This window comes from Verticillium alfalfae, genomic scaffold, assembly GCF_000150825.1.
Source record: "Verticillium alfalfae VaMs.102 supercont1.9 genomic scaffold, whole genome shotgun sequence".
NCBI classification, from domain to species: Eukaryota; Fungi; Ascomycota; class Sordariomycetes; order Glomerellales; family Plectosphaerellaceae; genus Verticillium; species Verticillium alfalfae.
Window position 1 is genome coordinate 652,144 of NW_003315030.1, and position 11,074 is coordinate 663,217.

The 11,074-nt window shown below is 58.8% G+C and overlaps 3 protein-coding genes across 3 annotated transcripts; 1 reads left to right on the plus strand and 2 right to left on the minus strand.

Annotated features, from left to right (window-relative positions):
- Nucleotides 1-4,185: 4,185 nt before the first annotated feature.
- On the minus strand, nt 4,186-5,139 carry VDBG_07151 (HIRA-interacting protein; the record flags this gene model as incomplete). The annotated part of the gene is made up of 2 exons (XM_003002534.1): nt 4,186-4,305; nt 4,381-5,139. 2 exons carry the CDS (start codon nt 5,137-5,139, stop codon nt 4,186-4,188), a joined length of 879 nt encoding a protein of 292 aa, XP_003002580.1.
- Nucleotides 5,140-5,783: 644 nt separating this feature from the next.
- On the plus strand, nt 5,784-6,751 carry VDBG_07152 (conserved hypothetical protein; the record flags this gene model as incomplete). The annotated part of the gene is made up of 2 exons (XM_003002535.1): nt 5,784-6,091; nt 6,202-6,751. 2 exons carry the CDS (start codon nt 5,784-5,786, stop codon nt 6,749-6,751), a joined length of 858 nt encoding a protein of 285 aa, XP_003002581.1.
- Nucleotides 6,752-6,974: 223 nt separating this feature from the next.
- Nucleotides 6,975-8,170, minus strand: VDBG_07153 (predicted protein; the record flags this gene model as incomplete). Its single annotated transcript, XM_003002536.1, has 2 exons — nt 6,975-7,493; nt 7,547-8,170. The coding sequence occupies 2 exons, from the start codon at nt 8,168-8,170 to the stop codon at nt 6,975-6,977; spliced, it is 1,143 nt and encodes a 380-aa protein (XP_003002582.1).
- Between the last annotated feature and the right edge of the window lie 2,904 nt (nt 8,171-11,074).

Sequence of the window (11,074 nt, forward strand, 5' to 3'; positions counted from 1 at the left end):
ATTCGTTCCACATAAAAACACTATCTTCAGGTAGCAAGGACGCGGGGGAACCATGGTCGTATCAAAGTTTCCCAAAGATGGATTTGCTGACTTGCTGCACATTAAACACCACACCATCACGTTCTATATCATTCGAAGGATATTGCCATGTACGCATCAAAAAAATTGGTTGGACTCCCGATTTCTTTTCAGGATACTTCGCATCTCCGATGCTTTTGGTTGCTGGCTTTGTAGCTTCCACACGCGGACGAGGCAAAAGCGGCGACCCAATGGAGAAAGGTGTCAGGGTCAGAAGGGCAGATCAGAACAGAGTTGTGGCTGACCCAGCTGGAAATCGAATTGTGAGACGAGATCGGTCTTGAGGGGAAGGGGGTAGAAGCGCGCCAGAGGCAGAGGGGGAAGGGGAAGAGGCACGGAGCAGCACGGTTGGGGGTGTTGGAGAGGGCCCGGTCGAAGGTGTACAGGGGAGGCCTAACCTGAGTGTGCTGTGATAGTAGTAGTAGCGGTCCTGGTCCTGGTCCTGGTCTTTTGGACGTGCCTCCCAAAAGATGGGGAAAAGGTCAGGACCGGGAGCCGGAGAGCACCACTGTAAGGACGGGAGTGGCAGATGGGGGGTCTCGGACTGTATGTGTGTGTGTGCGCGTGCGCCATGTATGGGAGGTCGGCCCACTGCGACAGTGCTTGAAGGGTGCGTTATTCGTAGCGTTAGAGCGGATGCCTAACAGCATCCTTCTAGGCGGACGCCTGAACAACAACTTTGGAATATGAGTTGGTCTGGTCTCGTATGGATGCCGGACTCTTGCATTTCTCATTCTTACGTTGAGACCTCTTGTTGAAAAACAGAGGCTGCATCATAAGCATGAGTTGAACCACAGGGCAAGCGAAAGAATGTTCATGCGCTTGCATAAATGCTCCTCATCCTCTGGCTCTGCGAGTACCCAAGCCGACCTATCCTCTACTTAGCCCCTCTGAATGGCTAGAAATGTCGACCTGCAGCACATTGGCAGGAGACACCTGAACCTCTCTGCGCCGGGAGACCGAAGGGTACCTAGCTCACCTGCAACTGCAACTCACCTGCACCTCAACTGCACCCTGCACCTGCACCTCCTGCTGCTCCTGCACCTTACGTTCCATTCTCCTCCACCTGTTGCTGCGCTATACTGTACCAACCAGGATCGGCCGAATCGACATACACGGGCCGCCAGCAGGGGGATGCTCGCTTGCCATGCTCAAAACCTTTCTTCAGCACAGCATCAAGCTACCCACTCATCATCACCTCAAGCCGCCCTCAATTGGACTTGAAGGAGATGGTCCCTCTTACTGGCCTTCCCACATTGCTTCCATGCGTCACTGGCACAAGTCGGAGCCATGGCCACCTCCGCAGCCCATCCACCAATAAGACTGGGGTCGCCTGGCCCGACACATACTGCGTACACATGAATTGCCTAGGTACCTATTGAACAGCACCCCAGGCGAGGCAGAACCAGGGTTGCCATTGGAGGCGCTGTCGAAGCTTTATTGGCCCTGTGAGCCTGCCACCGCCGGCCAGAAGTGTAGTGTAGCACGGAGAAGCTGTCGATCAGACATGAGTAACTTGGTCGCCTGCTCGATTACCTGGGACACTCCAGTACATCGAAGGCTGGGTCCCCTAGCTTGTGGCGATCCTCTGCCAGACCACCACACGCCCCCTCTTCTCCAAAAGCCGCTCCCAACCAACATTTTTACCCTCAAGACCCTTCCAGCCCGTCCGTCCCTCGGTCCAACGTCGCAGCCTATTGCTTGCCATTGTAACGAACAATTATGCCCGTCACTCGGCACTGAGCCCTCATTCCGGCATCGACGCTCGAAAGATCAGCCTGGCGATCCCCCAAGAAGGGTTCCGAGCATGTGGCAACGCGGCAAGCAGCGCAAGCAAGGCACAAACAGGAACAGGTGGCTACCATGACGTTCCATGGCCATCTCCAGGCGTCCTCGTGAAGGCCGGCGTGGTGAATCCTATTCCATCGGCTTGCGCCGTCCGACGCCGGTGCATCGATACTTCGAGACCACCACGAGCTGACGCCTCCCATTCCTCCTTGGCTCTCCGACCGCCTGCGTGCTTCCCGTTTCTAGTTTGCGTTCTATCTGTTGTGTGCACCCAGACCAGGACAATACTCTCCCGTAGGCATGCAGGGCGTGGCCTCCAAGCCCATGCGGCTGCTGTCAAGCCATAGAACTGTCCGAGGGCGCTGAGGAGGGGGGCGGGGCCATCGTGCGGCAACGTCCCGTTACTTCATCGCGATCCATCCTTCCTTTGTTTCCCCCATCCCCACGGGGAAAACTGGCGCTCCGAGCTGCACGTCGTCAAAACATTCCGGCATGGGGTCCGTTGCCGAGACTCGCGGGTAGGGAGCAATTTCCCGCAATGATCTGCGCCTTCTGGATCTCGTCGAAAGGAGAAACGACGAGCGGTCCATAGCCTGTACTGAATTGCCATCTTGCTAATAACTGAGTTGACAAAATCACAAATTTTGCTTTTGCCTGGCTACCAGGACTGTTCAGTTGAGTTTCTCCAGGGGGCGCTTGGGCGTCACCAGATTTGAGGCACCTACGTTTATGCTGGAAATCCAATTGAACAGGTGGGATTTCACACTCTTCTTCGCCACGAACATCCGCCTTGTTGCTCATGAAGCAAAACAAGATGCGTCTTAGCTGGGTCACGGTGGATTCCTCGTCGTACTAGCATGGCAGGTACGAATCGGGTCCATATCGAAGTTGTAAGGCAATGTGCATTGGTCTGGCGTCATCCAGCGTGCTGGCGGATAGGAGGCAGCACTAGAGGCAGTCCGTCCACGGGTGTCGTCAGAAGGGTGTAGCGGAAGGCTAGGCCGGGTGGGCAGCGCCCGCCGTTCGCCGACGGTTTTGACACAAACGCCACCTCCAGTCAGACGCATTGCATTGATCATATCAGACTCTCTTGCATTCGTCATCCTGACAGCGACTGCCAAGGCAATGGCAATTCAACCCGGCCAGTTATGATATCATGCGCTCTTGCAACGTCACGCCCAGCGTTCGGTGTTTGCATGTACAGCAGGTGGACATGCTCGCAACAGTACATGGAGCCAGATCAGTGTTGGCCAGAGTGACCGATTTCAAGCTTGGGAAAACAGGTTCTCATCAAGTCGTGCCGCGAGATGCCAGCGCTCGTCACAACTCAGATGCCATGCCGTGCCACAGAGAGCGTGGTGAGCGCCGTTGTGACCCCCGCTACATGAACATTGTACATGTACACCCAACCTGGCCTGGGCCTGGTCGAAGAGCAAAGACGTGAGGGGTCTACCCCGGATTCCCCACGCATGGTGGCCCGCATCGTAGATTAAACCACGCCATGTCGCCGGCGCTGCAACGATGCACGGAAGAATGAGAGGAAAACGGAAAGGGGGGGGGGAAGGAGCCTGGGCCGACCGGTCAACGGTGATACGATGCCGTGCATGAGTTTCTGGTGACGATCCGCATCAGCGTGCAGGGAGTGCGAGTTCCAGACCAGGACGAGGCTCGAGGATCCATCTGCGCTGTGGATCTGCGTGTCTGTTCGATGGAGGAACAGACGAAGGGAACCCGACCCGGTAGTGACGGGTCCCAGCGTGCAGGCCACGAACGTCATGGGCGGAGACGCAACGGCGCACAACGGCGCATGGTTGGGCCAATGACTAGACGGCCATCATACGGCGGCAACTCCCCTTCACCTGGATGTGGACCATGTCAACAAGAAGATCTCAGTCGTCTGAGTGCCTGCACAGCTGGAACCCAGCGGCGGCTGCGCGGATGACGCCTGTTTTCCCTCGTGCATCTGATGTCTTCCACACTTGTTAAGACGTCAGTCGGTCTTGAGCTCCATGGCGGCCAAAGCACCCTTTTGCTGACAGCCGACTTGCTCGAGCACTGCGGACGTACATCAGTGGACGAAGGATTCTTGCTTTGCTGTACGTCAGCCTACGCTCGATACACATTCCTCCGGTTGATTTAGGAGTGTGGTGGGGGGGAGGTCAAGGAGTTGTTTCGATTCGTTGAATCGTAGGTATCAAAAAGTACACTGGCGGGAATGACACGTCCGCCTTCGCGACCAGGCCCCCATCTCATGCTTCATCGTACACCATCCCACACCACAGGACCAAGTGACAGCTCGCCCGACAGCAGGACTCAAACTCAGGCCGTAGCAGCCTCGCCCTTTTGCGCCTTGAGCTTCTCCTCAAACTTGGCAAACTCCTCGAGCGCAATGTCCTCCTCGGGGTCCATGACCTGGTTCACGCTCTTAACTTCCTCGATCTGCATATTTTGTCAGTACGCATAACAGGCAGAAATGCAAAAAAAAAGGAGAAAGAAAAAAAAAGAAATACTCACATAGTGCATGAGCATGCCCTCAATGCCATTCTTCAGCGTCACGGTGCTCGAGTCGCACGTGCGGCACGCGCCCCGGAGCTTCAGCAGCACGACGCCGTCCTCGAAGCCGCGAAACTCAATGTCGCCGCCGTCCTCCTGGATGGCGGGGCGTATCCTCGTCTCGAGCAGCTCCTTGATCATGCCGACGACCTCGCTGTCGTCCTCGTTGTAGGCGAGGCTGTCCTCCTCGGCGGGCGCGGCCTCGGCGCCCTCCTTGACGACGACGAGGGGGGCGCCCGACGTGATGGCCTCGGTGATGAGGGCGAAGATTTCGGCGCGGACGTGCGCCCAGTTGGCGTCGGCGGCCTTGGTGACGGTGATGAAGTCGGCGCCGTAGAAGACGGCCGTCACGCCGTCGATGGCGAGGAGCTGGGCGGCCAGCGGCGAGGGGTGCGGCGGCGCGATCGTGGCGCGCGGGTTGAGGTACTCGATGTAGGGGACCGAGATGCCTTCGGGCAGGACGCGGTGGTTGGGGAGGAACTTGAGGGCGTCGGGGTTGGGCGTCGGCTCGGTCTGGATGAAGATTGTGCGGCGCTGGGAGGGAAGGGTTGTGGCGGCGGTCTTGCGCAAGACGGATGGTCGGGAGGACGAGGAGGAGAAGGATGTGAGTGTTCGGCGGATGGCGGCTGTTCGGGATGCTGTGCGGAGAGACGGCGCCGCTGCCCTCGCTGGGCGGGCCAGCGCTGTGAGGAGACGGGTCGCACGGTAGGGAGTCGACATGTTGTTTTCCTTTGTTTTCCTTATTCCCCCAGGGATGTCCACTGATGACGAAAGGAATTGAGTGACTGTGGTGGTGTCGTGGTTGGTGTGTGAAGTTGAGTATCCGATGGTCGACTCGGCGCCGCCGCGATTTGGTCTTTCAACAGCAGGGGTCCAGCGAGAAGGAGAGAGGCGACCGAGCTTTTTCGCCGCTCAGTGCCGATGCATTACCAATCCTCCAGTGAGTGGGCTCCATCCCCTCCTCGGAGCTCTTCGTCTCTCTCGTTCCCTCTCGGCCCCTGCGCTGCCATGACGCAAAGTGGAGACCAGCACCAGCGAATGGGCCACGTCTTCCGATGAACTGCCGATTGGGCGTGGCCCGGTGGAGTCCTCAACCGCTGGAAGCTCCCTTCTTCCCCTTGCAGGGCGCAGAGTGCAAATCGCGGGGAGGGAAAGCGCGACGGGGGCCAGCTACTTTTTTCCTCTGAGCCTGTGGTGGTCTCTCTACTCTGGCCGACCAACGGCTTTTCACCTCAGCCTCTCCCCGCCACCAAACCTCGACATTCCTCCGACGGCCGCCTCGACTCCGGGGCATCTTTTTCTTGCGCAAGCTTTCATTTGCGCTAGGACTGACTGCAGGGCCCTGTTTCGCCGGGCAAGGCAACATGTCAGTGCCCGAGGAAGCGCTTGCCGGCGGCGATGCCAGGACCACCCATCCGACAGCCATGGAGGTGGACTCGCCGGTCGAAGCCACGCCTTCAGAACCCAATGGCATTGTGACAGCTAACACGAACCCGCCCGTGACGAACGGCACCGACACGACAGCTCAACCGTCCACCGACCAAGCGCCCGACGGCGAATCAGCGGGTGCCAACAACATTGCACCACCGCCACCGCAACCGCAACCGCGCCTCTGCGGCGTCTGCAACGAAAAGCCCGGAAAATACAAATGCACGCGCTGCAGCCTCCCCTTGTACGTCGTCACCTTGTAACTTCACATCTCGATCTCATAAGCAGTGTGGCCTCATGCTTCATTATCATTAAGTGTTTGCTAACCAACGCTTTCTTTCCTCCCACGCACAGCTGCTCCGTTCCCTGCAATAAGTTCCATCGTGAAAACCACCCACCAGACCCCGAACCGTCTTCTCCAGCCCCAGAACCGACGCCCGCTGCTGCGCCGGCTGTCGAAGGGCCACCGAACCCGTTCCGTACCTTGAGCGACTCAGACCAGCTCCGGTACCTCTTCCGTCGCTACCCCAACCTGGCCGACCAGCTACTTGCTATTGGCGCCAAGGCGGATCCGCCGCCGGGCGAGGCGCCGCCGACGACCTTCAGCCAGGTCATGGCGGCGCGGGCCGCGGCCGCGAGCGCGAGCGGGAAGCACCAGAAGAAGGAGCAATGGAACCACGACGTGGGGATCCGTAAGGGAAAGGAGGCGCTACGGGCGGCGCGCAAGATCGAGGGCGAGGCGGGGGAGGGCGTGAGGGAGTACACCGAGCTGGTGCTGCATCTTGTTGCGCAACAGGAGGCGGCGACGGCTGCCGCGGGGACGCGGAACGTCATTGTAGACGGATCCTCAACGAGGCAGGATGCCGAGCTGATCAAGAGGTTGTTGGATGAAGATACCCAGTGATCAGGAAATTAGAGAGCGTGGCGCAACGAGGCCGACTTTGGCGCCTCGGAAGATGGGGAAGGGGCTCAGGATAGGCCTCTCTTTGTACGAGTATTTTGGTCATAGGCATAGGGCGGCGTTTTACGGGGCCAATGGCAGGCATCTGGTGGTGCCCTTTCTGTTCTTGCTCGTTCATCATCAGTAATCCTTTCCGATGTCTGGCTCCCACACTTCGAGTATCGTATCAGTCATTGTGTTCGTCGCGAACCCTTAGTGGCTGACCTTGAAGCGCGCGAAGAACCCAGCCCCTCCGGCGACTTGAGCGACTCCCCCACACCCGCCGGCGTCCCCCTTGTCGTCGCGCGCGGTCTTGCTCAGGCTCCCGAGCCGACCCGCGCAGCGTCCAGATGGAGTCGGCCTTGCGCAGCAGCGGCGTCGAGCGTGTCTTCGGCCTCTCGTCGCTCTGCGTCCAGTCGACGCGGTGCTCGTTGACGTCATGGGGTGGCACCTCTGGCTCGTCGTCGGCGGCGGCGGCTCCCTTCCCGTTGGCATGGGGCCTGCCGAGGAGGTCGCCTGTGCTGACCCGCCGCGCCGCGTCATCGCCATGTAGCTGCTCCTCCGTCGCCTGGGCCCCACCGACGGCCGCCATCGCGATCGGGCCTTCGATGGTGTGCCTCTGCGGGTAGCGGCCCTGCAAGTCGCCCGCCTCGCCCGCAGCGGTGGCAGCCTCGAGGATGCGATTGCGCTGCAGCGTCTGGCTGTGCTGGCGATCGTGGGTTCTGTTGTGAGGAGCGTACGTCGTAAAGAGCCCCGGACCTCGTGCGCGCCGGGTGGCTCGGGGTCCAGGTCGGCTGACGTCATGGTGCTTGGGGCCGCGACGGTGAGCGGGTGCTGGCGCGGGATCGGCGGCATGGCGACGCCGGGGTCTGCCCCGGAGCGGTGGGACCTGGTGGTAGTGGCGGTGGTGTTGATGGCTCTGCGCGAGAACATGTGAGCCAGGTCCTGGTGCGCCATGTCGGCGGCCGTCGTGGTGCGAGCAAACTGCGTGGCGGCGACGCGGGGAATGTATGAGCCGTTCTCATCCTGAAGAGGTGGTGATGTGGAATCGATGGCTTTGGCGGCTGTTGGTGGTTGTGACGACTTTTTCGCAACGGCACCTGCAGAGAAGGCGTCTTGTGGATGAGAAGAGGAGGCGGCCGGGTGGCTCAGGGCTGGCTTGGGATGTCGCGCAGAATCCGTCTTGGGTGTGCGCCTCCTCTCAGCGTGAGCCTTTTGCTGTGCGAGAACGATGGACAGTCTTCTTGAGAGGTCCTCGGGGTCAAAGGGGACAGGCTGCGATGGTTGCTGCGATGGGCGAGGTTTCTGCCGGCCTGTTGTTTGTGTTGGGCGCAGCAGGCGAGACTTGGCAGAACCGGGCTGGTCCTGCGGGGGATAGTTCATGTTGTATAACATGTCGCACAGGATATGCTTTCGTGTTAGATGGGCGAGTGAGTGAGTAAGTGAGAGGTGGCAGTGGTGGGTTTGCGTCTGTCACATGTGCCAGAGCGCTTTAGCGTTTGAGGTTCAGTTTTTGGCCTGAAGCCCGGCGTAGGCAGTGACGGTTTAAAGTCGAGTTTGCTTTGTGAGTTGGTTTAGGTGAGGTGAGGCCTATGAGCTGTAGGAATAGGCAGGTGGTGGGAGAGTCGAAGAAATTGGACTTCCTGTTCGAGGCGAGAGGCAGGGAGGAGAGAGGGGGGGGGGAAGGAGTTATTATGCGTGATAACAAGAGTGTGGTCGGAATCGAGAATGCGGCGCACAACACAGAACGTGGGACACAAGACGCAGGGGAGTCACAGAAGGTTGTGCCGCCTTGACGCTTCGAACAAAAAAAAGGGTAGGATGGAGGGGCCTTGAAGTGGGCTTCGTGTGATGTGTCTCTCATTAATTAGCACGGGCGGAACAAAGCAAGCCAAGGTAACAAGGTGACATAGGTGAGTCGACTCACATGAGACCATGTAGACGACGACGCTGGATGGAGACGGTGTGTAAGTGATACGAGGAGGACACCAAGGGCTCAGGTCATGATGCACGCAGGGTGGTGGATCCGAGGGGAAAGCGGCAAAGTCTGACCGGGGCCCTGTCTAGGATGAGCCATGGCGGCGCCGCCTCCGAGGGAAACAGAAGCAATAGTTGAGTTGAGTGGGTTTGGAAGAGGGAGAGGGAGAGGGGCTCACAAGCTTTTGCATCTGGACCTGCCAACATTGATCCCTCTGCACCTCTCGCTCTGTCTCTTTGCTCGTCTAGTCGCAGGGCAAGTGTCTACTCGCAGGGCAAGTGCCTACTTGAAGGCAGCCAGGCAGGTACCTACCTTCCTGTACGCAGACCATATGCAGTGCACACCACCACACATGCAGACACAGTCGTCTCGAAGAAGCGACCTGCGTGGGGTGGGGAGTGCTCGACGCTGCTCGATTCGGCATGGAGGGAGTCATGGGTTAAGTGGGTTGGTGCTCGCGTGACGGCAGGTGTAGCTGGGTAGGTCTTCGCAAGCAAAGAAAAAAACACACATTCGTCCAATGGAACCTTGCGCTGCCCTGTGCCGTGTCGCTTGTTGGGCGAGTGCGCAGGGGGGCTTGCAGGAAATGACCAGAGGTTCCAGGTCCCCCACAGTGCAAAGGCCACTAAAGCTCAACTGGAACCAGCCTACGGTCTCCCCCTATCGAAGCGCCACAAAGCCACAAACCATTCTCACCTCAGTACTCTCGCGCGGACGGGACGTTCTCTTCACATCAGTCACAGAGCCATCGCCTACGCCAAGGCACGTAGAGCTGTGATGATGGCCGCATCATTTCGCGGGTAGAACATGACAAGCCACCGCACACTCTGACCCGCATCGCCAAGCTTCAGAGCGTGCTTCTACCACAGCAGTAGACCGACCTCGGGACGTGTGAAGTCGCGTCGGAGCTGATCGATACCACATTTAGTCTCGGCCCCCCATTCGACTCCTGTCACCTATGCGCTAAATCCCCAGGACCCCTGGACTCATTTCAACGCTGGCCCGTCCTCACTACCTTATACTGTATCCAGTCTGGCGGCGGGGTCATCTACTGCTGGCCATCTAGAAACGCCTGCTCCCTCCAGCACGCCCATCCACAGGCACGTTTCAACCTCCACTGGTTGCGCTTTTGTCGATCCCACTCCGAGGCCGCGTGAGAGCACCAGATACAGGTGCCCTTCCGACGACGCCCGCAATCTTACCAGACGACCATCAAGCCCGTGGCACGGCCATCGTGCTCCGTGTCCGTTGCGCCTTTCGCGCCGGGAGCCGAGGTCAGTGCCAGTCCACGGCCTCGAGAATGCAAGCTACCTCGGGACACCAGGATTGACTATCTATTGAATCTGGGCTTAGCTAGACCAGCGCTCTTGGTCGAGTTAGCTCCGTAATGTCTGCTAGCATGACGGGGCCTTGGGGACGCAAACCAGCCGCTCTTTTTCAGCAATCAGTTCGACTGGCCTAGCCCAGACTCGTGACCTCGGTCCAATTTCACCCGTTGGAAATCGCCTCGTCCTCATGTGCTGCTGTGTAACGCGCGACTCAATTAGTTTCTGCCGTGGCCACCACACCTGGGGGGTTTTGCCTCTCCTGCACGAGGACGGGTGGGGCCATCGATCTGCACCACGGCAGTCCGGGCGATCATCTACAAACATAACAAAACCTCCGATGGCTAACGACGGAGATGACGATCACCGAGGGCGGACTGCAGCCGACCTGATCACTGTTTCCACTCGCCCTCACGATGGCGCGATGAGACCGGCGACATGCTAGCAGAACATCAGAACTGGTGCCGATCAACTTCCGAGACGCCGCTCTGATGGTAGAACCACACTGTGGCCTTGCTCCTTTGACACGAGGCAGGTAAGCCTGATCGACTTTCTGCTCGGAAGCGCGTGCGACATGGCAACGATGTCCGTAGCAGTCGAAGAATCGAGGTGCCATCATTCATCGAAGCATGTATCAAGGCACAGCTGCTAGTCATGTATGCATGGCAGCCAACAAGACGAACCAACGCCACCGGAGCGCACACGTGGAATGCTAGATCTAGAGTCAAGCCTTTGAGTCAGCAACGAGTAATGAGCCAGGAGCCATGATTCACGCTGCCTCTGCTTGAAGCTACTGCCAACGGTCGCTGGTGATTCAATCTTCGTCCCCAAGCTGGCGCTTCGCAATCTTCGATGGGCCATCACTAGCACAGCCGCAGCCCTGGCAGCCTGCTGGTTTTGAGAGTCATGATGCGTTTGTGTAAACACCAGATGCAAACCTCTTTGCCATCAGTCTGCAACGCGCGAGCTACCCCCACAGTAGGA